The sequence below is a fragment of the Hemiscyllium ocellatum genome, chromosome 21 (genome assembly GCF_020745735.1).
Source record: "Hemiscyllium ocellatum isolate sHemOce1 chromosome 21, sHemOce1.pat.X.cur, whole genome shotgun sequence".
NCBI lineage: Eukaryota > Metazoa > Chordata > Chondrichthyes > Orectolobiformes > Hemiscylliidae > Hemiscyllium > Hemiscyllium ocellatum.
Genome location: NC_083421.1, coordinates 24,414,173 through 24,440,649, shown reverse-complemented (window position 1 = coordinate 24,440,649; position 26,477 = coordinate 24,414,173). Strand labels below are relative to the sequence as shown.

Sequence of the window (26,477 nt, the reverse complement as noted above, 5' to 3'; positions counted from 1 at the left end):
CCAAAGTGCTAACAGGTGGCAATTACACGCCAATAACCATTAGACTGAAACTGAACAAGACCAGACATATTCATGTTGTGGCTACAAAAGCAGCCCGAAGGCTGGGGATTTTGCAGCAAATGACTTACTGTACTTCCTGACTACCGAAAGCCTAAAATGTAAAAGTTAGAAGCGTGCAATATTCATAACTTGCCTTCTCAATATAGTTCCACAAGAGTGAAGAAGCTCAACACTTTTGATACAAATGCTTAGACTGTGTTGGACAACTTTGTTTTAAACTGTAGCTATAATTCAAGATAAAATGGGGCAGTAGTCCAGAGACAGAGAGGTAGAACGTCCAACAGAAGCTGCCTGGAGACAAAGCCACAGAAGAATATGGAATCACCAGCTGATACTTTCATACAGGAAGTCAATTTGATTATGCTCAAAAAAGTTGAAAAAAGGAAATGTCACAAGGAAAAGAATCCTGTTAAAACAGGGAATAATTTTGGACTTTACATGCAAGGCTGTTTTTAAGGTACAATATAATGTATAAAATATTTTATGGGGATTTCAGTGCAGCATTTCTGTACTTCAGAGTATGAGTTGCTTTGTAATATTTAGTTGATTTTAGTATATTTGACACTGTAAAAATCATAAAATGTGAAATGTTGTTGTGCAATCCTTTTAAGGCAGTTTAAGAGTTTTAAGAGTTCTGTCTCCACAGGGGTCATATCATCATCCAGGACACAAGTGACTGCTCAATTGACACCCCATCCATCACCTTAGTTATTCACTACCTCTGTAACCAGTGCACAATCACTCCAAGTGGGTACCATCAATCAGATATTCTGTTGCAGCTTGCCATAGCTGCTTCAACAGCACCTCCTAAACTCTCAGTCTCTAGTGCCTAGAAGATCAAGCACATGGGAAACCCACTGTCTTCAAGGTCACCTTCAAATCAATGCATTATCACAGTCCTTTTACCATGGCTGGGTTAAAATCTTGGATATCAGCGTAGCAATGTGGGAACACCGTCATAAAAACAGGTCCTCAACATCAACTAGAGATGGGCAATAAATGCTAACCTTGACCATATTCTCACAGTGAAAAAATACATTTATAAAACTGAGAACGTATCTTGTGTTGAATCTACAAACATGCATCGAATCCTACTTGCATTATTAGCTACACTTAACTATTCCAATATTTGCCTGCCCAACATACCATCTTCTACCCTGAATGATCTTGAGCTCATCCAAACTGTGCTGACTATATCTTAATTCACAGCAAGCTTCTTTCACCCATCACCTCTGATGTTTGATAATGTAGCTCAAGGTCTGTCGAGACCTTAAGTTTAAGGTTCTCAAACTTATCCTAAATCCCCTACTACGCCTCACCTCTTAATATCTGAACTCCAAATTGAGAATGCAATTTGTTTGAACATTATGCTTACCTCCAATGATGAAATAGGAGGGCTGCCTGCTTTCTGACAGAGATAGATAGTGCAAGTGATGCACCTTGTCTGACAGTATAGATGATAAGAACCAAATCAAATTAAACAATGCAGGGGTCATCAAAATATTCTTTAGTATACCAAACAAATTACACAGTGCAAACTGCAATATCAAGCTGCTTTCCACGAGGAGATCAGAAATCTGGTCCAGCAATTTTTATTCCAAATTGCCTTCAAGTAGTAATGGCATAGGTCATTCACAACAGAAACAAAGACTGACCCCCTGTGTAGTTTCAATTTTGTCTGGTTATAGGCTTGGTTAAATCCAACCTCAATTTACATGCCTAGACTGACAAGTGCAAGTCACCATAGTCCACAGAACCATAGGGTGCCCTCTCATTAAACAGAGATGGCTGGTAAAGTGTTTAACCTCAGGGTCAGGCAAGGTGCAAGATTGAGAAGTCAGGACCTTCATGGTAATCCTATATCCTAGAACAGCTTTCGATGAAGATTTGCAAGGTTTGTAGCTGTATATATCTGGTATCATTCTGGAGTACAACATATCTAAGTGTGGGAGTTAATACCAGAAAGGATTTATACCATCTTATAGAATGGTGTGATACAAGATGAAGCAGAAATGCTTCTAGTAGTGCAAAACATTTTTGTACAAATCAACCCGCTTGACTAGCACCTGATCCCTTTCACCACTAACACACAGTGGTAGTCATGTGGATTATCTGCAATATGCAATGTAGCAACTCAACAAGAATCCTTCAGCAGTACCCTTCAAAATCCACGATTACCACCCGCAAGCTCCATTCACCATTCATTATAACCTGGCAATATATTACCGCTCCCAATCATAGTCCTAGAACACTAACAATATGCAGGAAGCAGGCAATCTCCAGCCTCTATTCACTTGAGCAATATGGGATTTTTACACAAACGTGTATACATATACAGGGTTCATGCCCAGGCTGGAGGTGAGATATTAAAAGGTTGGTTCTACTGACCTGCAAGAAATTGAATGCCCCATGGGTAAGGTGATGTGTCTCTGTCTTATAGCTGGAATGAGGGAGGTTTACGTGGCCATGTATTTGCCTGAGATGATTTACATTTACATCCAGAAATCAATAAGAACATTACAGTTGGAATTTAACTACTCTCCTATGGCTGCAAAAAAACAATTTGCAACAGATTTGACCATTTAAGGGATGATTTGCTTTGCACTGTTTCTGGCGGTGGAGTGGTCACTGCATTGTGTCTTGAGTGCCATGTGATTATGAGAGGATGGCTGAGGGTTGTCATGTCGGCATTACTAAATGTGATGTTGAGAGTTTTGTATAAAGGACAGACTGTTTCCTTTGTTCAGACAACTTTTGCCATAACCCAATAAGTTCCAGCCTTTTGGCTAAGATTAAGTGCCTGTTCTTATCAGAACAAGTGTCGAGTTGCGAGTCATCAGAGCTAGTTGAGATCATGGCTGAATTGTGATTGGAGGATCGTTTGGAAGTACTGACCTACTTTTGGTGGATCTTCATGCTGTCTTCGGCCGAATGCTAATTCAGGGACGAGCCAACCTAGGAGCTATGGCCTCAGCAGCCACTCGCAGCCCGGGCCAGGACATTCGTAATAAAGTCAGGGTGACTGTGAAGAAGGTGAAGGAGCATACACCTGTCGATCGGACAGTGTTTTTCAAAAAGATTCTGCTCGTGTGCTGTGGATTCCCCCTGTTTCAGTCTCCAGGAGACTGGTGGGAAACAGTAAAAGGGAACATCAAGAGGTTCTTCATCCTCAAAGGTGTTCAGGAGGTGAGAGAGAGGTGGGGAAAATTGTCCCAACTCCAGGAAGTATGCAGACACTGCTCCTGCTGCAGACAATGGGGGTTGATGTCACGGAGGACCTCCAGGAGGTGAAGGGCCAGCAAGCCTCGCTCTTTGCCTCGGAAGCCTCCAAGATAATCTTCCGGTCGAGGGTCCGCTCTGTGGAGCAGGACGAGATGTGCTCATGCTTCTTTGTCCAGAAGGTGCACAAAGAGAGTTCCATGCTCAGCAGCCTGAAGGAAGAAAATGGCTCGGTAATGTCATCTCAGGCCGACATCACGAGGATCAGCAAATCCTTCTATGCCAGTCTGTATGACTCGAAGCCAACCGACAGCGCGGCCTCCCTGTGATTCCTGTCCTCTATCATAGAGGTCTTAGAGGACAGAAAATGGGAGTGGCTGGACCACCCGCTTTCTCTGGATGAGCTGACCAAGGCCCTCAAGTCCTTCAGAAAGGATAAAACACCTGGAAGCGACGGCTTACTGGTCGAGCTCTATTCTGCTCTGTGGGACTTGATTGGCCAGGACCTACTGGAGATGTATGTCAGTATGCTTCTGGCAGGTACCATGAGTGAATCCATGAGGAAAGGCATCATCACCCTCATCTACAAGCGGAAGGGGGAGAGGGAGGAAATCAGAAATCGGAGACCAATCTCACTATTGAATGCGGATTACAAAATCTTGGCAAAGGTCACCGCCAACTGGGTCAGATCTGCTCTGGGATCGGTGATTCACCCTGACCAAACCTGTGCTGTACTGGGCAGGAAGATCACAGAGTCTCGTACTCCTCAGGGATACGATCGTCTACGTGCAGGACAGAGGGTTGGACACCTGCCTCATCAGCCTGGACCAGGAGAAAGTCTTTGACAGGATATCACATACGTATATGAGAGATGTTCTCTCCAAAATGGGCTTTGGGGAGGGAATCTGCAATTGGATCAGACTGCTCTATACCAACATTGTCAGTGCAGTCTAAATCAATGGGTGGGAATCAGATAGCTTCCCAGTCAGATCTGGAGTCAGGCAGGGCTGCCCTCTCTCTCCTGCCTTGTTTGTGTGCTACATAGAGTAATTTGCTGAGTCCATCAGGAAGGATGTGAGCCTGAGAGGGGTGACAATTCCTGGCAACAGGGACCTGCAGGTTAAGGCCTCCCTGTACATGGATGACTTTGCCGTTTTCTGCTCGGATCCGCTGTCCGTGCGCAGACTCATGTGCATATGTGACCAGTTCGAAAGGCTTCAGGAGCCAAGGTCAACCGAGGCAAGAGCAAGGCCATGCTCTTCGGGAACTGGGCCGACCAAAGCTCCATCCCCTACACCATCAGGACTGACCACCTGAAGGTGCTGGGTGCTTGGTTCGAGGGGGCTGGAGCGTGCGCCAAGTCTTGGGAGGAGCGGATCAAGAACGTGAGGCAAAAACTGGGCAGATGGAAGCTACAGTCCCTCTCCATCGCGGGTAAAAACCTGGTCATCAGGTGTGAAGCACTGTCAGTGTTGTTATGTGTGGCACAATTCTGGCCTATTCCCAGAACCTGTGCCGTTGCAGTCACCCGGGCCATCTTCCATTTTGTATGAAGATCAAAACATACTGAGGTTCTACCTGCCCCGTGTTGCGAAGACTAGGCCTGGCCTCGCTGCCACAGAACGCTCCATCGTTGCACCGTTTCATATCACCTGTTCTTCGTGGAGAAATTTATGAAGAAAAACACCTTTGACCACAAGTCCATCAGGAAGTGGTCAGCATGTAGTGTCCTTGAGACCCTTCGGGAAAAGGAGGGAGCAGATCCTTTTGGATCAGTTCCCTGGGCAGACTGTCAAAGTCATTTGGCAGAATGCCTCAGCGCCAGAACTTTCCAACAAGCACCAAGACATGGCTTGGCCGGTGGTAAGAAGGGCTCTGCCAGTGAGATCCTTGATGCACGCCCGGAATCTCTGCCCCACTGCATGCTGCTCTCGAAGCGGCTGTGGAGGGGACGAGACTGTCACACACCTCCTTCTGGAATGTGCCTACGCAAAGGAAGTCTAGAGAGGAATGCAGTGGTGTTTGTCGAGGTTCGTCCCGAGCAGCTCCGTGATGCGGGACTCCGTGCTCTATGGTCTGTTCCCCGGGATGCACACCGAGACCAACATCAACTGTGCCTGGAGGATCATCAACTCGGTGAAAGATACGCTTTGGGCTGTCTGAAACCTGTTGATCTTCCAGCTGAAGGAGTTGACCCCGACTGAGTGTTGCGGACTGGCACATTCCAAGGTCCAGAATTACGTGTTGAGGGACACGCTGAAGCTTGGGGCAGCTGCCGCAAGGCACAGTGAGGTAAGACCACCGTGTAAGGTCTGCCTGCCTAAGAAGAACAGGGGGCCCACTTAAACTTGGCCCCGCTGACACCTCAGCAAAATACCTGGATGGTCAACACACAGACTTGTATATATGAATGATTAATTCCGATCTCTGTTTGTAAAGAAATAGAATGTATACGTATCTATGGCATCACCAATTGTATAGATATCAAAACAATTTTATGAATAAAGTATATTTTTGAAATTAAAAAAAAGCTTTGCGAGGTGTGTGTTAAAGGATCCTCCAGAAAGCTTGAAGTGTACTATGCTTAGTAAATTTGGTTGCTTGTTCACAAAAGTTGGTGTGTTGCAGTTGTATCAAGAATCTCAAGAATAAAACAACCAACAGGGAGTAGATGTAGATTTCATATTTGGTTATAGGGGATTTATTCCCACCTGCAAAGGGGAGGATTTATACCCAGGTCTGAGAGAGGTGGAGGTTCTACCCAGGTCTGGGTAGGTGGGGGGGTGGCGGGTTATACCCAGGTCTGAGGGAGATGGGGGTGATACCTGACTCACGAGAGGCAAATGGTGATTATACTGGAAATTTGGCAACAGGAGGGATTAATTACTGCGGATATCAAGACTCGAAACGTTAGTTTGCTGTCTCTCTCCGTAGATGCTGTCTGACTGGCTGTGATCTCCAGATTTGTAGGTTTTCAGAGGGAGGGGTTATACCTGGCTCTGAGGAGGGCAGGGGTTATACCAATATCTGCAGGAGGGGGTCAGGAGTCTACACCTGGCCCTGAGGGAGGATAGGGATGTTATACCTGGCGAAAGTGAGGACTGCAGATGGTGGAGATTAGAGTAGTGCTGAAAAAGGCAGCATCCGAGGAGCAGGAAAATCGAAGTTTTGGGTAAAAGCCCTTCATGAGGAATGAGGCAGGGAGCCTCAGGGGTGGAGAGAAAAATGGGAAGGGGGTGGGCATGGGGAGAAGGTAGCCAAAAGTATAATAGGTGGATGGAGCATAGATGAAGGTGATAGGTCGGAGAGGAGGATGGAGCAGATCAGTGGGAAAGAAGATTGGCAGGTAGGATAGGTCATGAGGATGGTGCTGCGCTGGCAGGTTGGAACTGGGGTAAGATGGGGGGAGGGGAAATGAGGAAACTGGTGAAATCCACATTGATGCCCTGGGGTTGAAGTGTTCTGAGGTGGTAGATGAGGCGTTCTTCCTCCAGGTGTCGGGTATTGAGGGAGTGGCGGTGGAGGAGGCCCAGGATCTGCACGTCCTCGGGGGCGGGGGGGGAGTTGAAATGTTCGGTCACGGAGCAGTGGGGTTGATTGGTGAGGGTGTCCCAGAGATGTTCCCTAAAGCGCTGTTATACCCCGCTCTGAGGTTGTGGTGAAGGTTATACACAGTTCTGAGGTTAGGGTGTGGGTTTCTCAGCTCGGCCCAACCAGTCCACACCGACCCTCAGAAGAGTTACCCACCCAGACCCATTCCCCTCTGACTAATGCACCGAACACTATGGGGTAATTTAGCATGGCCAACTCACCTGAGCTGCATGTCTTTGTGATTGTGGGAGGAAACCGGAGCAAACCCGCGCGGACACGGGGACAGTGTGCAAACTCCACACAGACAGTTACCCCGAGGATGGAATTGAACCCTGGCTCTGTGGGATGGGGTGGTGGGGTTTACACCCAGGTGTTTTATACCCGGCTCTAAGGGGGAGGGGGGGGGGGATACCTTGCTAGGGGGACGGGGCGGGGTGACCCTGCTCTGGGGAATGGGGGAGGGGTGTACCTTGCTGAGGGGGAGGGGGAGGGAGTGTGGTACCCTGCTCTGGGGGAGGGGGGCGGGGTGACCCTGCTCTGGGGGAGGGGGGCGGGGTGACCTGGCTGCACCGTTCCCGGCATCGAGCTGAGACCTGAGCTTTGACTGAACCAGTACCTGGGTCAAACACCATCTCCGGGTCCGGCGGCCCGGTCTCCATGGCCACTGTCCGGTGTTAGTCCAGTCCAGCCCGAGCTGCTGGGCCACAGTGTGAGCGGATCGTGGTTCTCGGTTCCTCCCGCTCCCCCCGGAGACCGGCGCCGGGACCGCCCTCTGACCCAACAACTGCCCCGCTGTTGTGACGCGGCTCCTCATTGGCCAGCTCCCACAGACAGCCGCAACGCCATTGGACCGCAGCCGGGCGGCCAATGACGCAGCGGATTACTACACAGTGCGTGTCTGCGCGAGGACAGTGAGAGCGAGAGGGGGCAACGGTTCATGGTGAGAGAGCGGGAAGGGGATGGGACGTGAGGGCAATGGGAGGGGGAGTGGGGGCAATGGGAGGGGACGTGAGGGAGTGGGGGCAATGGGAGGGGATGTGTGGGGGCACAGGGAGGGGATGTGAGGGCAATGGGAGGGGACGTGAGGGCAATGGGAGGGGACGTGAGGGAGTGGGGGCACAGGGAGGGGACGTGAGGGAGTGGGGGCACAGGGAGGGGACGTGAGGGCAATGGGAGGGGACGTGAGGGAGTGGGGGCACAGGGAGGGGACGTGAGGGAGTGGGGGCACAGGGAGGGGACGTGAGGGAGTGGGGGCAATGGGAGGGGACGTGAGGGAGTGGGGGCACAGGGAGGGGACGTGAGGGAGTGGGGGCACAGGGAGGGGACGTGAGGGCAATGGGAGGGGACGTGAGGGAGTGGGGGCACAGGGAGGGGACGTGAGGGAGTGGGGGCACAGGGAGGGGACGTGAGGGAGTGGGGGCAATGGGAGGGGACGTGAGGGAGTGGGGGCACAGGGAGGGGACGTGAGGGAGTGGGGGCACAGGGAGGGGACGTGAGGGAGTGGGGGCAATGGGAGGGGATGTGAGGGAGTGTGGGGGCACAGGGAGGGGATGTGAGGGCAATGGGAGGGGACGTGAGGGAGTGGGGGCACTGGGAGGGGACGTGAGGGAGTGGGGGCACAGGGAGGGGACGTGAGGGCAATGGGAGGGGACGTGAGGGAGTGGGGGCACAGGGAGGGGACGTGAGGGAGTGGGGGCACAGGGAGGGGACGTGAGGGAGTGGGGGCACAGGGAGGGGACGTGAGGGAGTGGGGGCACAGGGAGGGGACGTGAGGGAGTGGGGGCACAGGGAGGGGACGTGAGGGCAATGGGAGGGGACGTGAGGGAGTGGGGGCAATGGGAGGGGACGTGAGGGAGTGGGGGCAATGGGAGGGGACGTGAGGGAGTGGGGGCAATGGGAGGGGATGTGAGGGAGTGTGGGGGCACAGGGAGGGGATGTGAGGGAGTGGGGGCACAGGGAGGGGATGTGAGGGAGTGGGGGCACAGGGAGGGGATGTGAGGGAGTGAGGGCAATGGGAGGGGACGTGAGGGAGTGGGGGCACGGAGGGGACGTGAGGGAGTGAGGGCAATGGGAGGGGACGTGAGGGAGTGGGGGCACAGGGAGGGGACGTGAGGGAGTGGGGGCAATGGGAGGGGATGTGTGGGGGCACAGGGAGGGGATGTGAGGGCAATGGGAGGGGATGTGAGGGAGTGGGGGCAATGGGAGGGGACGTGAGGGAGTGGGGGCACGGAGGGGATGTGAGGGAGTGAGGGCAATGGGAGGGGACGTGAGGGAGTGGGGGCACAGGGAGGGGATGTGAAGGAGTGGGGGTACAGGGAGAGGACGTGAGGGAGGTGGGTGGGAGATGTGGGGGGAAAAGAGAGGGGAGAGGACGTGAGGGAGGGGATGAGAGACACAGGAGGGACGGGGAATCGGGGGCAGTGGGAAAGCAGGAAGGGGGCAGGGCCAAGCAAGGGGGGGCAGGGAAATGGGAAGGTGGGGTGGACGGGGAGGGAAACAGGAAAGCGGGGAATGAGATTTAGGACAAGGGAGGAAACGGGAAGAGAGAGGTTGAGGCTCATGGCAAGAGAGAGACGTGGGCTTATTAGGATGTGGGCTTAGTGAGAAAGGATGGGGGAGGGAGTGAGAGGGAAGAAGGCAATGTGAGCTGTGAGGATAATGTAAAGTGCTTTAGGAGGATGTGGTTAGGATTGGTGAATGGATAAGATCAGGTAGAATATTATGTGGAACAAATAGGAGCAACTGATGTATAGATTCTTTCTCAAGTGGTAAGAGATAAAGTGTGGATGAACAAAGAGACCAAAATGTCCTTGTTGATAAGTCACTGAAGGTTAACATGCAACGTCAGCAAACTGTTAAGTAGGCTCATAGTATATTAATCTTTATTGCAAGAGCATGAGAGTACAGCTAATTGAGTCTTACTTTTGGAAGCTTGGTTGGACCACACCTGGAGTACTGCAATTTTGGTCTCTTTATTTTGGAAAAAATATTCTACCAACAAAGGTTCTTCAAAAATGTTCCTGGGATGGTGGGACCGTCCAAAGAGAAATTACTGAAACTTAAGATTCTTAATGGGATAGACAGAATAGATGCAAGTAAGCTATTTCTCCTACTTGGGAGTCTAGAACCGGAGAGCACGTTTTAAAATGAAGGAGGATGCCTCTTAGGTTTGAGTTGAGGTTTTGTTTGTTTACTTAAATGATTGTAGCCTTTGGTTTAGTTGATAAGTGGCAAGTTATATTTGTGCCAGGGAATGATCATCTTCCATAAGAGAGAATCTGAATGTCTCACCTTGACAGTAAATGAAGTCGCTGCTGAATCCCCCGTGGATGAGTGCAGCTCCAATAAGCTTGCATCATCCGAGATAAAATCAAGCTGTATGATCAGGCCAACTTTAAACATTCTCTGCTTTCACTAGTATGGCATGGCTGCACAGTGAAATATCGACAAGATGCAGCATTTTATCAGTGCTCTTTCAACATGTTCCAAACCTATAACATCTAGTACCGAGAAGAATGAAGACTGTACATACGTGAGAAGACCAAGTTGTACTCCAAGTCACATCATTCTGACTTGGAACAATATAACTGTTCCTCATGGTCACTGGATCAAACTCTTGCACCCTGGCTTTAAAATTCTAATTGTCATGGCTCTGATTGTCCATCTTTTTATGGATGAGCTTACAGGGTTTGAATAGTGCTGGTGAGGCCAAATTTATTGATAATTCTTTGAACTGCTGTAGTTCATGTGATGTACATGCCTCTAGGAATTCCCTGGCTGTTCTCTGTTTGACTTGCCCTATAATAGTGGTGTTGTCCCAATCAAATTCATGTTGTTTGTCATCTGAGTGTATGGCTACTAAGAATAGCTAGTCGTATCGATTCGTGGCTAGTTGGTGTTCATGGATGCGGGTTGTTAGCTGTCTTCCTGTTTGTCCTATGTAGTGTTTTGTGCAGTCTTTGCATGGGATTTTTTTTGTACAAAAAAGTTATTTTTAGAGGTCTTTTCACCACATAGTCTCCATTTGTGTTGCTCTTATTCTGAATGTTACTGTTACACAACTCCTTTCTTGGAGCAAGTTTTCTAAATTTGAATTGGGAACGCAACAAACTACTTTTGGGGGATTTTTTTTCATGGCCTTGACTTTAGCTCCAGAAACTATTCAGATCACCTAAGTCTCTCCTTATCTTTCTTTTATTAGGTGTAACATGGGATTACTATCAAATCTGTCACGTGGTTTGGTGCGTGGAGCTGACCGGACAGCAGAACTCACAAGCAAGCGTGGACCCCGCAGCTTCTACAAATCGCGCGGAGCCAAACCAGCAGGGGTATTTACTTCCAGTGGCAAATTTATCAAAATCAGGAAAATGGTGCCTGAGTTCGTAGTCCCTAATTTAGAAGGTTTTAAACTAAAACCCTATGTGTCTTACAAAGCACCAGAAGGAACAGAACAACCTCTGACAGCCAAGACACTCTTTACGGAAACCATTGCTCCACAAATAGAGAAGGACTTTCAGGAAGGGAAGTTTGACCTGAACAATCTTGAAAAATATGGCTTTGAGCCATCACAAGAGGGCAAGCTCTTCCAACTATTTCCAAAAAATTATGTACGTTGATAAGAATTGGATTATTTCCTACACTGATTTTTGAGAGAAATAGAAAATAGTAGCCATGTATGATAGTATCTCACTAAAACTACACCTATGCTGGCTATTACTCAAGTAATTATAGTTTACTGGACTGGAATATTGAAAGAGAAGAAATGTCAAGTCCAGTGTTTACATCCAGACATGTGGTGTGTGGTTTTATATTACTAATTAAACCTTGTCTTTCATTACATCTGGAGTTGTGTTGCTGAATTCACATTCTTCCAATCCTGAGACTCACTAATCTTTGTGGCAATATTCAGTTCTTTTCTGTAAAGTATTACTTGCTTTAACTTCTTGTTGCACGTTTCGCTATCATGCTTTTATCTTTAAAGGAATACATATTTATTGCATTTTATGAATTCTCAAGTTATTGCTGAACTACATACCTTTTAGTCTAGTTTTCCAACCCACCTTAACAAACCTCATCTTATACCTTTGTTATTTGCTTTGTTCAGGTTTAAGACTTAACTAAATTAGCATCAGCTGACTTTAGATTCAAGGAGGTCTTCTAATGCTTTAAGTTCTGCCATGAAGTTTCATTCTCAACTGACAGATCTTTGGGCACATGGGGCCAGGATAACCAACATAGTGAGATCCATTGTGCAGGACTGGTTTCTTTATTCACCTTCTCTGCTATTACTCTGCCTCATCAAAAACACTTTTGGACTGAAAAGAATGATGTACCTTGCTGGACAAGTTGTCAGTTTGAATGGTTGGAAGCAAGCTCCTTGGAGTCATGGGTAATGTGGTTGTGACCTCACTCCTATTTCCTGCATCACCTCTTTTCCCCCACTTCTAACCATCAACTCTTTTGATGATCAAAAGCTATTGCTGCTCTCCATGGAAGAGAATTCCACAGATGACCCTCAGGAAGAAGTTTCTCCTCATCTCAGCTATAAGTGGGAGTGTCCTCTAAGTTTTAAAACATTTCAGCACAGGCAATGTGTTAAAAGGCATGAGATTAGAGTCGGTCTGTATCCCAACCTGTGACTGGCCCTATTTTCAAAGTGGAATTTACAAAATATTACATGAATAGACTGCCTGGAGATTTGCTCAAATAATGCACAAAAAAAAGTATCTGCAAAGAATGTTCAACCTCACCCCATAAACCTGTGTGCACACGAGAGAATGAGTGTCTTTGCAGGTGTGCGTGAGGGGTGTGTGTGTCAGTGGAGCAAGGTCTCCTGCAGTATGGCTTGAATCCATCCTCATGGGTTCTGAACTTGGCTACCAGCCTCCGCTCAGCCACTCTACACTGTTGCATATCCCAAAGTCCACCTTGGAGGATGGTCACCTGAAGATCAGAGACTAAATGTCCCTTACCGCTGAAGTGTTCCCAAACTAGGAGGGAACACCCATCTGATGATTGTTGTGTAGTGTCCATTCATTCTTTGTCGTAGCATCTGCTTGGTAACTAATGTACCATGCCTCACCATCCTTACCTGCAGTATGGGATAGACATTGGCAGAGTCACTGCTTGTAGCAGTGATCAGGGACATTCTACCTCATCTTTGGGTGGCCATTCTCCAAAGCAGACTTCAGGGTAGGTAACAATGCAGTGGCCAAGCAGAGGCTGACAGCCAAGTTTGGTATCCAGGAGGATGGCTTCAACTGGGACTTGGGTTCACGTCACATCACAGGTCACCCAACTATACCACACACACACCTGCACATAAATACAAGTCTATGGGGTGAATGTATTTGCAGAACTATAGCTGCAGCTACATTCTATTTTTGTCCACTGCAGTCCAACACTGGCTCTTCCACATCAACAGGTGCAGTAATATCATGAAATTGCAGGATTGTGATGGTAGCTTAGCCTTCAGGGTACAATCCACCAAGCCTCATGGTTTACTGACTCAAATCTTAGAGTCTCAGATGTACAGCATAGAAACAGACCACGCTATAGCTTGTCCACACTGACCAACTATCTGAAATAAATATAATTGCATTTGGCCCATATCTTCCACACCCTGCCTATTCATATACCCAGCCAGACATCTTTTAAATATTGTAATTGGACCCACATCTCACGCTTCAGGAAGTTCATTCCATATGCAAACCATCCTCTTAAAAAAATTGTTCCCGTGCCTTCATTAAATCTCACTTCAAAAATGTGCCCCCTCGTCTTGAAATCTCCCATCCTCAGGAAAAAGACAACTGCCATTAACTATCTATACTCAAGATTTTATACATTTCTTGAAGGTTACCTCAAAAATACAAGGGTGCAAAACAATAGTGGATGCCAAGTAGACAAAGAACTGGGCTGACAGCAAGTATAAATGGAAATAATCCAATCATCAACAAAAAGATTCAGTGTGATTTGAAACTGGAATGGTTATATTGTTAAGTCCAGAATGCTGCAAAGTTTCTTACTGAAAAATAAACAACTGCTACTGGAACTCACATTGGAGCAACATAGCTCAAATTAAAGAACAGAGAATAAAATAGTAGAATAGGCTGAAAACTAAGAATTATTCTCCCTTACAATACCCCACCTCACTTATCTACCAATCTAATTTTCAAATTGAGGTATTCAAGATAAAAGGTTAGATAAAATAAATGTGGATGGATGCTACTTCTTGTGAGGCATACTAGGACAAAAGGTCATAGTCTTCAGTGAAGGGGTAGCAAATTTAAAACAGTTGAGGAGAAACTACTTCTCCCAAAGGATGAAGGATAGGAACCATAGTCAAACTGGCAAAGAGCATCATTGCAAGATTTCCTCAAAAATACCTGGATGTGTGTAACGTCAGTATTGTTGAAGAAACTAACATCTTTCAAGAAAATAAAAGTTACGCATAAAGAGAGGCTGTTCAAGCATGATCAACAATTAAATATGTAATTTATTCTGGAACAAAAGTTTGCATATATTTACAAACTAATTTATACAATGAAGGCAGTCATAGAAAAATGGAGACAAAAATAGTTTTTGACAAAACACTTCAGTAAAATTAATTTATTCATACCCGACTACAATGGATTTGCAGCAAATCCCAAAGCAGCCTTCAACAAGAACTTGGTGAGATTTGAGATTTTACAGAGCAAAGCCCACAGGACTAAAGGGTTACGGTTTGTTTCAAAGAGGATCAATTGCATAGATTCTCATCTCACCACAAAAGTTATTCCAGTTTAAATGATGTTTTACTAGCCACACATCATTGTCCAAGCTAAGTTTGTGAAGCACCAACTTTTGTCCGATTGCCTGAGGTATAGATAGGTATGACACCAAAAACTTAAGAATTTTTTTTAAAATCACAAATAATAACAAAGAAATCAGATTTGGATGTCTTCCAAAAACCACTCATTTAATTTTGGTTTTAACCTCTTTTGGTATGCCCGGTGCCACCACAAAGGCTATAGAGGTTGCTGGTTTTACAATTCATATCATGTTTCTGGATTATTTACAGACCATTAAAGTATTAAATGTTTCATGTAACTGACTAATTAATGGTATATTTAGATATACCTGGAGTCCTGCTGGACTCAGGTCAGGAAACGCCAGTCACATAAATCTGCCACATTTATATTGGAAAATTACTCCACCTTTGTCACAAGTGCCTGACCTTGTAATATTGCTATAGTACATCAAAACCAACAAGTCCATCTCTACTCCTCCTCCATACATCAGTTTTGCAAATTTAATACTTTAAAAATGAATTTTTCATGAAATGTCAACTAGATGACAATATTACTTCTTTCCCATCTCCAAACATGCAAGATATGGTCATAAAAAGAACATGTAGCCAAAAGACTGGCTTTACTTTTAGTCCAATTTACACCAGAGTCAGGATTGTGCTGCTTTACTATAGGGTCCATATTCAGTTGGAGAGATGTACCACTGGCCTGCAAACTGTCAGGCAACTCATCTCTATAATCATCTGATTCATCTTCCACAACCATATCAAATAAGCCAGTGGGAGACTCATATTGAATCTTCAGGTGCTGGAACTTGACCTTAGCTTCCTTTACCCCTTGCTCATGTTCAGTTTTGCTCTGAATTGCAGATGATGATGATACGGGGCGATGGTCAGCGTTGAGCTGTGGGTGAAGTGATAGTCTTGACCAATCTGCTCCGTAAGCCAATGAGTTGTGCAATATATAGGAATAAAGAATAGGGATTCCTTTGTCATGAGCAGCTGGAAGGAAAGGCATCAAATTTAATTTTTGAAAAATAAAGTTTAAGAAAATTGGCATTCTACAAGTAGGCTAAGAATACAAACAGGGCCTTAGGACTGAAACTTCAAAAGGATATGATCTATTTGCCCGTTTACAAGTGCAGGGCAACAAACCAAATCTGTCTGTCTGAGTTACACATTACATTACTGTACTGAGATTAGAAGGCACATCTACATTTAACCTTACTTTGCCCCATTTGACAACGAGGCCTCCCAGATTAACTCAATTAGCATACTGCTTTCACAACAGAAAAAAAACCCTTTTGGATGAAAATAAAAACATGTACCTGATGAGAAGTTAAAAAAGTTTCACAATATGGGTGTTGCTATATACATCACCATCCCTCATTGCCAGTGAGAGAAAATGATGGTGGATTATGTTCTTGCATCATTGCAGTCAACGTCATGTCAGAATTCCCATTAGGAAGAGAATTTCACCAAATATTTTAACTGCTGTCATTAATGAACAAAGAGTAATTACCCTTATTTGAACTTTATAATTTGTACACCTGCACAGTTGCAATCTGGCCAAAAACATTGCCAGTGTAAATACAGTAACTAATGAAACTGTAAAATTCATTATACCACACCAGGAGTCAAGATTTTTGCTTTGAGGGCTGTTCTTTGATGTTCAACAGCTACTTCTTCCATTCTCACTACCTCCTTATCGGTAATACAGTCACCTATTAACATTAGCTTCTATATTTATGCAGAATGTATGTAGTGTCTGGACTCAGTTTGAGAATTAGAATTCTAATTCTGCTACTATCAATGGTCCAATAAAACTTAAAAGCCTACAAGTATTATTTTCTAGGAGAAAGTAAGGACCGCAGATGCTGGAAATCAGAGCTGAAAATGCGCAGCTGGTCAGGCAGCATCCAAGGAGCAGGAGAATTGACGTTTCGGGCATGAGCCCTTCTTCAGGAATGAGAAAAGTGTGTCCAGCAGGCTAAGATAAAAAGGTAGGGAGGAGGGACTTGGGGGAGGGGCGTTGGAAATGCGATAGGTGGAAGGAGGTTAAGGTGAGGGTGATAGGCTGGAGTGGGGGTGGGGGCAGAGAGATCAGGAAGAAGATTGCGGGTTAGGAAGGTGGTGCTGAGTTTGAGGGTTGGGACTGAGACAAGGTGGGGGGGGGGGGGGGGGGGGGGGGGGAAGGGAGGGAAATGAGGAAACTGGAGAAATCTGAGTTCATCCCTTGTGGTAGAAAGTTCCTAGGCGGAAGATTGAGGTGCTCTTCCTCCAGCCGTCATGTTGCTATGGTCTAGCGATGGAGGAGGAGTCCAAGGACCTGCATGTCCCTGGTGTGGTGGGAGGGGGAAGTTAAGTGTTGAGCCATGGGGTGGTTGGTCCGGGTGTTCCAGAGGTGTTCTGAAACATTCCGCAAGTAGGATCCCCAATATAGAGGAGGCCACATCGGGTGCAGCAGATGCAGTAAATGGTGTGTGTGGAGGTGCAGGTGAATTTGTGGCAGATATGGAAGGATCCTTTGGGGCCTTGGAGGGAAGTAAGGGGAGAGGTGTGGGCGCAAGTTTTGCATTTCTTGCGGTTGCAGGGGAAGGTGTCGGGAGTGGAGGTTGGGTTGGTGGGGGATGTGGACCTGACATGGGAGTCACGGAGGGAGTGGTCTTTTCAGAACGCTGATAGGGGAGGGAAATATATCCCTGGGGGTTCCACCCCACCAACCTACATTTACATCACATCATCCATCGTCATTTCCGCCACCTCCAAGTGGACCCCACCACCAGGGATATATTTCCCTCCCCTATCAGCATTCCGAAAAGACCACTCCCTCAGTGATTACCTTGTCAGGTCCACACCTCCCACCAACCCAACCTCCACTTCCTGCACCTTCCCCTGCAACCGCAAGAAATGCAAAACCTGTGCCCACACCTCTCCCCTTACTTCCCTCCAAGGCCCCAAAGGATCCTTCCATATCTGTCACAAATTCACCTTCACCTCCACACACATCGTTTACTGCATCCGCTGCACCCGATGTGGCCTCCTCTATATTGGGGAGACAGGCCTCCTACTTGCAGAATGTTTCAGAGAACACCTCTGGAACACCCGGACCAACCAACCCAAACACCCCGTGGCTCAACACTTCAACTCCCCCTCCCACTCCACCAAGGACATGCAGGTCCTTGAACTCCTCCATCAACAGACCATAGCAACACGACGGTTGGAGGAAGAGCGCCTCATCGTCCGCCTAGGAACTTTCTAACCACAAGGGATGAACTCATTTCTCCAGCTTCCTCATTTCTCCTCCCCACACCTTGTCTCAGTCCCAACCCTCAAACTCAGCACCACCTTCCTAACCTGCAATCTTCTTTGACCTCTCCGCGCCCACCCCCACTCCAGCCAATCACCCTCACCTTAACCTCCTTCCACCTATCGCATTTCCAACACACCTCCCTCAAGTCCCTCCTCCCTATCTTTTATCTTAGCCTGCTTGGCACACTCTCCTCATTCCTGAAGGGCTCATGCCGGAAACGTCGATTCTCCTGCTCCTTGGATGCTGCCCGACCTGCTGTGCTTTTCCAGCAACACATTTTCAGCTACAATTATTATTTCCAAAGCACAACAGAACTTAAATTGACACAAGAACACAGGCACAAGTTAGCAAAGTTCCCCCCCCCCCAAATAAAAACAGACACTTTTATATAACACAAAAAGCCATCACCCCTTAAAATACATTCCACAACTAGGTAATGGCTAAACAGAATTCTGAAGAGTTATTCTGACAACTAACTCTCTTCACCACAGATGCTGCCAGATCTGTTCAGTTTCTCTAGCATAGTTTGTTTCAAATTTTCACAGTATTTTGTTTTTAAAACACTCCACCTCAAGTAATTCACTATATGAGAGAAGTTTTGAAACTATATAGAAAATATCTGTTTTATACTGAATTGGATACTACAATAACATCGACATTTTCATTGTTAATGGAGTTTGTGAAATGGAGCCTTAAAATTGAGACTCCATATTCATATAGAAACATAGGAGGGATAGGCCATTCACCCAATCAAACTTGTTCCACCTTTCAAAATGGTCACAGCTGATCATCAAGCTCACTACCCTAATACCCCTCCTCCAAATCCCTTGGTCTCTTTAGCCAAAGGAGTTTATCTATCTCCTAGAAAACAAACATTTTTGGCCTCAAATACTTTGTGGTTGTGAATTTTGCAGGCTCACCATTCTTTTGGTGAAGGAGATTTCTCATCTGTCCTTTTTCTTCAATGACACCTAGTTCTGGACTGTCCCCACCATCAGAAACATCCTTCCTGCATCTAACCTGTCTAGTCCTTAAGAACATTATCGTTTTCTATTAGATCTCCCCTCATTCTTAATTTCAGTGAATACAATCCTAACTAATTCAAACTTCCTTCATACGTCAGTCCATCCAACCTCAATTAATTTGGTAAACCTTCGCTGCACTTCTTCTACAGCAAGAGCAGCCTTCTTCAGAGAAAGACCAAAATTGCACAGTATTTGGGTGTGGCTTCACCAATACCTTGTACAATTGCAACAAGACACCTTTGTTCCTGCACTCACAACATCTCACTATGAAGGCTCGATGCAAGTCGGTGAAAATTGCTATAAATCCTGTCACCCCGATTTAGAAAATGCAAAATCTGAGGTAATGATCTTTGAATTGCAAGGATATATTTTCCAATTCTTTTGTGCTCAAGGTCTCCATTTTAGACCACATCTTCCAGACAGCTGCTGCGCTGACTTAAGCTAGTAAATAAGACAAGGAAGACCCAAATTCCAGAATTAAACTTCAAGCAGGCCCAGATCAAAATAAAATTTATATCACCCAACAGAGATGAAATGAGTTGTTCAATTTGCTGGGTACAGATCCAAAACAGTCAGCAGTTCTCTGCTACCTTGACCAACTAAGTACTCTTCATGAACAAGACCACATCAGTCATTGTAGCTGAAATTAATCTCACCCATATTAACATCAACATGGATGCTATTTAGCAATGAATAGCAAATCATCTGGCTGATTTCTTCACTGACCTCGCGCAGGGGCACAGAAGTCAGATGTACCATTCAAATTGCAATCTCAGCTGAGATAACTCACAAAAGAATTGAACCAATGTGGTTTAACTGTTAGTTACAGTACTCAGTTACTAAGCTACTGGAAGACAGCTGGTAAGCTGATTGTTGCACAATACTTTGATTTTAGTGGCTAGATGTCAATGTTTATAACACACCTTTTAGCTTTATAGCTCCCACCTGCTAAAAAGTCATTATGCACCCCCTCACAGTCCAAGATGTGGTACCCTTTGTGCATGCATGCTGCAAGCAGCAGATTCTCTTGAGTTGGATGCCACTTCACTCTCCAGACACCTCCATGGACGTGAGTATCTGCCAAAGGCTGTTTCATCTGCCGGGAATCCCAGATAAGAACATGTTCATCATAACTGCAAAGAGAAAAAGACTTCACATCATTGGCAAAGAAACAAATTAGTTTGCTTCAATAGTTACTCAAACTATATACTGCAAGAGCTGGAATTAAATTAAACTTTTCAATATTCTTGTAACAAATTTGTGTTGCATGTTTTATTTATAAAAATTCAGCTTTTATGACAACTGTGGCAGCCTTTTAACAATAACAACAGAGACCAGTCACTACAAATTGGCAGAGATTAATGGAATGGAATGGAATATATAAAATAAAAGTGTATAGTTGGTGCCTGCCAAAGTGCAAAATTTGATCAATGCATATGTTTCAATTATTGTCCTTACTAGTGCCCAAAGACAAATTGGGGCAAAGTTTGAGTCACCTTCATAGTAACAGAAAAAAGGACCTTCAACAATAAGCAGTTGCTATGTTTCTACTAAGTTGAGCAGAAATCTTACCTTCCTGTAGCCAGGATATGTTCTTTGTGGGGGTTGCTTTGGATGCTGCACACTCCCATTGAGTGCCTGAAAACCAATTACTAAAAATTAGTCTTTTCTATTCCCTTTTCAATGCAAACGTTTTGAAAACTTCAGCTGGAAAAGACTGCATTACAACTGGCAGTTCCCAAGTTCAAAGCTGACTCAGCAAAACCTGCTACCTCAAATAGCCTGTGGGGCAGCAGTAGTACAGCTGGATTCAAAGGTCACTGGGCTAAGGCTCGAGAAGTGTCAGCCCACGTTTCTAATCTTGATCGTTACTCATGATGTTGACTGAAGACAGGGCAGAATCTCCTGTGACGTCTAATGCACTGAGAAGATTCCATAGTCATTGTCAGTGAATTTTAATTGGAATACTGCACGCAACTCTGGTCTCCCTCCTATGGGAAGGATGTTGTGAAACTTGAAAGGATTCACAAAAGATTTACAAGCATGTTGCCAAAGTTGGAGGGTTTGAGCTATAGGGAGAGGCTGAATAGATTGGGGCTGTTTTCCCTGGAGCATCAGAGACTGAGGAGTGACCTTAGAGGTTTATGAAATCATGAGGGGCATGGATTGAATAAATAGACTAGGTACTTTCCCTCAGGTGGGAGAGTCCAGAACTAGAGGGCATAGGTTCAGGGTGAGGGAGGAGCAATTTTTAAAAAGTGATACAGAAGTAACTTTTTGATGCAGAGGGTATTGCGTGCACAGAATGAGCTTCCAGAGGAAGTGGAGAAGGTTGGTACAATTACAACAATTAAAAGACATCTGAGTGGGTACATGAATAGGAAGGGCTTAGAGGGTACGGGCTAAATGCTGGCATAGGACTCTAAATGGGACTAGATTAGTTGAGGATATCTGGTCAGCATGGATGAGTTGGACCAAAAGGGTCTGTTTCCATGCTGTACATCTCTATGACTATGTAGTGCAATAGGTTTGATTAACAGGAAGGAAATAAGAAATCTCAACTAGCTGCCCTCTGTTAATCATTCTACACAGACAGCAATTTGTGACATTACAATGGTTTTAAACAAGTGTATTTTGTCCTCTAAGAGAGGTTTTAAGCCATAGGTGAACTGCCTCTACAAAAAGAATAAAGTTAACAGCGTGAGGGGTCTGGGTTCTTTGTTTTATAAAGAAAGCTTGAACAAGAGAAGCAACCTGCTTGTTTAGCATTCTGTAATTGGAGTTTTGAAGTTGATTGTGGAAACTGCTATACATCTCTCCTTGCTACAGGAAAGTGCTGGAGTTCCTTCTCCCTGCCAGGATTTTTAGTGCACTTTGCTCAAGGACTGGCAAAACATCACTTGGTGAATCTGCCTTTGTCAAGGATAGTTTGTGGGATGCTACTATATTGAAACAGTTACTTTTCAGCAGTTAAATAATCAATTGTTCGAGTCAGATGTACAGCACGGGAACAGATGCTTTGCTCCAATTCGACCCAATATCCTAAAGTCATCTAGTCCCATTTGCCAGCACTTCACCCATATCCCTCGAAGCCTTTCCTATTCATGTACCCATCTAGATGCCTTTTAAATAGTGTAATTGTACCAGCCTCCACCACTTCCTCTGGCAGTTCAAATCATATATGCACCACAATATGCATGAAAAGTTGCTCCTTAGGTCCTTTTTAAAATTTTTGCCCTCTCACCTCAAACCTATACCCTCTGGTTTTGGACACCCCTACCCTGGGCATCCTATTCATCCTATCTATGCCCATGATTTTATAAACCTCTATGGTAATGCCTCAGCTTCTGATGCTCCAGGGAAAATAACCCCAGCCTATTCAGCATCTCCAAATTGTTTAAACCCTCCAACCCTGGCAACGTCCTTGTAAATCTTTCAAGTTTCACAACATCCTTCCTATAGTGGGGAAACCAAAAATTGAATGCAGTATTCCAAAAGTGGCCCAACCAATGCCATGTACAGACACAAAATGGTCTCCCAACTCCTAGACTCAGTGCACTGACCAATGAAGGCAAGGGTACCAAATGCCTTCTTCACTAGCTGTCTTCGTGGTACTCTACTTTCAAGGGACTACAAACCTGCACCCCACTGACTCGATTTGGCAACACTTCCCAGGATCTTACCATTAAGTTTTCCAATAGAATTAAAATTAAAAACCAAAAACTGTGGATGCTGTAAATCAAAATAAAATTGCTGGAAAAGCTCAGGTCTAGCAGCATCTGTGGAGACTGCGGCATTTGTGGAAGGAAATCAGAGTTAACATTTCCTCAGAAGTTAAGCTTATATCAATTCTTTTGTTTGTATTTTAATTAGAAGAATGAAGAAGAATAAAGAATAAAGTGTGTTTCGCTTAATGCCAAGTAGCAAAGCCAGCTGAATTACATCTGGAATACAGCATCTTACACTAACCTTTAAATAAGATAAAAGTTAGGGTCTATGCTATCCCCTTGACATATCTGAATGATGGTTTGATCTGGTTCTTACAAATTGAACTTTGATTCTCTCTGTACAGAAGAGCACAATAAAATTGCAAATTTAAACAAAGCACTTGGGGGCGGGGGAAGAGTGAAAAAGAGTCCTTGCTAAAATCACTGTGACCAAAACAACAAGGGGACTTGCAAGCGTATGAATTCATTGATGCAAAGTTAAGCATGAAATTGGCTGATGCAGTAGCTTGAATCATTGCCCTTTTGCCTCTGGAAGCTATTCCCACTGAAGGAATAAATAAAATTCTTTCCTTTATCTTCCTGCAAGTTTTATCCTAGCTTGCAGAAGCCTCAATCTAATTTCTGTGGATGAAGGCCCTCAGTAGAACATTGACCATGGAGATGCACTGAGTGAATTATACCAAGCATTCAATCCATGCTGAACTTAACCTACAAGAGACAGATTGGCGTAAAGGATCTTTCCAAATGACCCAAGTGACACCAACTGTGGGAATGCTTAATACGTTTGAGAATGTATTCCGTTGTCTAGGCTTGATACAAATCACCTTAAAGCAAAGAATCACAAGTATAAAACCTTAAATTAGAAAATTCCTATTCCGATCCATAAAGCCATACTGGCCTACTAACAACATGTCAAACACAAAATACATAGGCACAGTACCCATTGCTGATGAAAATTGGTCTCTCAGTCCCCATCCTCATATCCCAGCCTTTGAGCTTGCTGTCATCTCCACCTTGAGTGGGAAATAAAGACAGGCAGTAAACTTAAAAGCCACAATTTTCTTACCAGCTTAAGAATTAAACATCTTATCAAATATGCAACACTGATTTCCACACCAAAATCAAACTGTTTCTATGCCTAAGGAGGAAAAGAAATATCAGTCAAGGAGGACCGCTAACCTGCTGACACATTCAGTGCAGATACAAAGTCAGGAGTTGACTTAGTTGTAACGTTTTCCAGAAAGACAATGTCAATGTGTTCTCACATGGAAGTTTCAGTGGTCAGGTATGTAAAAATCTCAGCAAACTTTGGGGAGGTGGGGGAGAAAGGGAGGATGAGGGGTGCTGAGAAAGCATATGGATGCTCAAAAGAATTCAGTTAAAAAAAACTGCACTAGATAAAGAAAATTTTGTGCGCCCTATCATGTTGACAGCTGAGATTACAAGGCTTCCAAATAAATATTATTTAGGCAAAATCACAGAATCTCCAGTGTGGAAACAGGCCATTCAGCCCATCAAGTCCACAGTGACCCTCCAAACACCATCCCCTACCCTATAACCCCGCATTGCCCATGGTTAATCCACCTAGCCTACATACCCCAAGACACTATGGACAATTTTGCATGAACAATCCAACTAACCTGCACACCTCTGGACTGAGGAGAAACCAGAGCACCCAGAGGAAATCCACGCAAACACAGGCAGAATGTGCAAACTCTACACAGACAGTTGGAGCGTAGAATTGAACCCAGTTCACTGGTTCTGTGAAGCAGCAGTGCTAACCACTGAGACACTGTGCCACCCAACAAATATAGATAGCCCTCCAGTAAGATCATTAGGTCCCAGCCATCTCGTTCCCAGATTCTACTCACAGGTTGACAAACTATCAAGCACAAAAATGAAGGAAAAAACTGCCACTTAAACACTTGTGCCAGTCCTGAGTTAAAAAAAAAATCAGAGCCCCTTCCTCCTTGCCAGGCTTCCACTACAGTCACAGACCAACCTGCTGAGGCCATTTTAAAAAAAAAATTTAAAGTTAAACAACTTGAGGACAGAGTACAGCCTCCCTTTAACTTACCTAAAAAGGCAGACTTTGTTGCTTCTTCAGTTCTGGAAGAATCTCTTAGCCCTTCATCTTAAAGAATTCAGTTGCTGTTCTAAATTGGGCAGCAAGCTCACCCCTTTAACTGGCCACCTCTAACAGTGGAATCTGAATCAGGTCACTTCAAAAATTCACCACTTAGGACAGGCTTTTGAGCCCTATGGAACATGATGCCAGAATTCTGAAACCAGAGGGGGCAAATCCTGACCCAGATGATATGTTCTCTTTCCATGCAGTTCAAAATATTATGAAATACAGTAGTCTGAATTATTTATATTTAGATGAGGGAAATATAATCACTAGGGGGATACAGTACTAGAGGACAGAACACAACTGTGCAACAACTTCAGGGTTGGCTGGGTGGCGGGGGGGGAGAAAAATCAAAATTAAGATGTAAAAACAAAAGTTCAACTCATGCACAGATAAAAAGCACATTTGGGCTGATCTTTTCACAACACCTCAGGAGGACTCCGTAAACCTACCTGAATAAACAAAATCTGTGTTCCAGTAGTTGAAAGCTGCAATCCAAGCCTCAAAGTCATGTGCCTTCCAGCGAGAGACTATATCTAGTGCTGATCTACACCCATCCACAGAAAGGAGGCTCAGGTAGCCTTTTGAGTCACTACTGATGATTTTCAGCGGCTCACTTTAGCAGAGAAGGGAAAATACCACTGAATTAAAACTCTTATATTGCACAAAGGAACACTCAGCTCCAAGACCAGAAAACATAGTAGCAGCAATAAGACATTTTATGCAATACTTAAACATTAATCTGACAGTGTGCAAGGGTAATGGGAATGAAGTAATCACAAAATCTACTTTTTAAGGAAACTTCCTTTTAGCAAAATCCACATTAATTAGGGTGGCAGTTGTAGCATTTTTGCTATTTGTTAGCAACAAATTAGTCCGATGAAGAGCAAGATCAATCCAACTGGCTGAGCAATCTTCACTACCTCTACATTGAATGGGGATATAGTAAAGTATCTTAGCTTAATGATTAGGCTTAAAATGCTGGGTCAATACACTTTAAAGAAATGCAAAATTGAGGGATATTTGCTTAACTTCCTATGTAATAAAGAATGGAATAGACTGTATTACCTCCAATTATTGTTGTTAGATAGACTGGGGAGCTAATAGATGTTACACATGGGAAGAACTAGATTAAATGTTGAGTGAGAATTCGACGTTTCGAGCATAAGCCCATATTCCTGATGAAGGGCTTATGCTCAAAACGTCGAATTCTCTATTCCTGAGATGCTGCCTGGCCTGCTGTGCTTTGACCAGCAACACATTTGCAGCTGTGATCTCCAGCATCTGCAGACCTCATTTTTTTACTAAATGTTGGGTGACATCATTTCCCAGACAACAGTTGACCCAACAGGATAAATTGGTGGTGAGGTGAATGTATAATGGACTAAGTTCTTTTGGAGTCAGAGCTCACAAAGAACAGACAGTTATAAGTCATGGCCAATGTAGTTTCTCTGAATATTTATAATGGACACAGAGATACAAGTTTGAAGAAGAGGCTTTCCACATTTTATTGAATAAAAACTGTACTAATCACACAACATATTGTACACCAGCATTTGTTTCCTTCCAGTCCAGCATTTTCCACATTTTCCCATGCTACCCACCAGCTAAATGTCACTGCACA

At 44.8% G+C, this 26,477-nt stretch overlaps 3 protein-coding genes across 6 annotated transcripts in view; 1 reads left to right on the top strand and 2 right to left on the bottom strand.

Moving 5' to 3' along the window:
* pnpla7b (patatin-like phospholipase domain containing 7b) overlaps positions 1-7,637 on the bottom strand; it is a 335,345-nt gene extending 327,708 nt beyond the window's left edge. For both annotated transcript variants that reach the window (XM_060841292.1, XM_060841293.1), the window contains exon 1: positions 7,487-7,637. In XM_060841292.1, the coding sequence (XP_060697275.1) occupies positions 7,487-7,529 (43 nt within the window). In that variant the 5' untranslated portion in view covers positions 7,530-7,637. The remainder of the gene's footprint in view (positions 1-7,486) is intronic.
* A 101-nt stretch (positions 7,638-7,738) lies between these two features.
* On the top strand, positions 7,739-11,707 carry mrpl41 (mitochondrial ribosomal protein L41). The gene is made up of 2 exons (XM_060841003.1): positions 7,739-7,810; positions 11,072-11,707. Exon 2 carries the CDS (start codon positions 11,079-11,081, stop codon positions 11,484-11,486), a length of 408 nt encoding a protein of 135 aa, XP_060696986.1. The 5' UTR covers positions 7,739-7,810; positions 11,072-11,078; the 3' UTR covers positions 11,487-11,707.
* A 2,756-nt stretch (positions 11,708-14,463) lies between these two features.
* The window catches only part of dph7 (diphthamide biosynthesis 7), a 29,583-nt gene continuing 17,569 nt past the window's right edge, over positions 14,464-26,477 (bottom strand). For 2 of the 3 annotated variants that reach the window (XM_060840999.1, XM_060840998.1), the window contains exons 6-10: positions 25,306-25,469; positions 23,663-23,735; positions 20,567-20,632; positions 19,940-20,127; positions 14,464-15,658 (exon numbers count right to left, since the gene is read on the bottom strand). In XM_060840999.1, the coding sequence (XP_060696982.1) occupies positions 15,198-15,658; positions 19,940-20,127; positions 20,567-20,632; positions 23,663-23,735; positions 25,306-25,469 (952 nt within the window). In that variant the 3' untranslated portion in view covers positions 14,464-15,197. Of the gene's footprint in view, positions 15,659-19,917; positions 20,128-20,566; positions 20,633-23,662; positions 23,736-25,305; positions 25,470-26,477 lie in introns of all 3 variants that reach the window. The other variant, XM_060841000.1, reaches the window with a different exon arrangement.

What these genes read in the sequence shown, in the direction of transcription:
- mrpl41 (XM_060841003.1), top strand. Translation starts at nt 11,079, where the DNA reads ATGGGATTACTATCAAATCTGTCACGTGGTTTGGTGCGTGGAGCTGAC.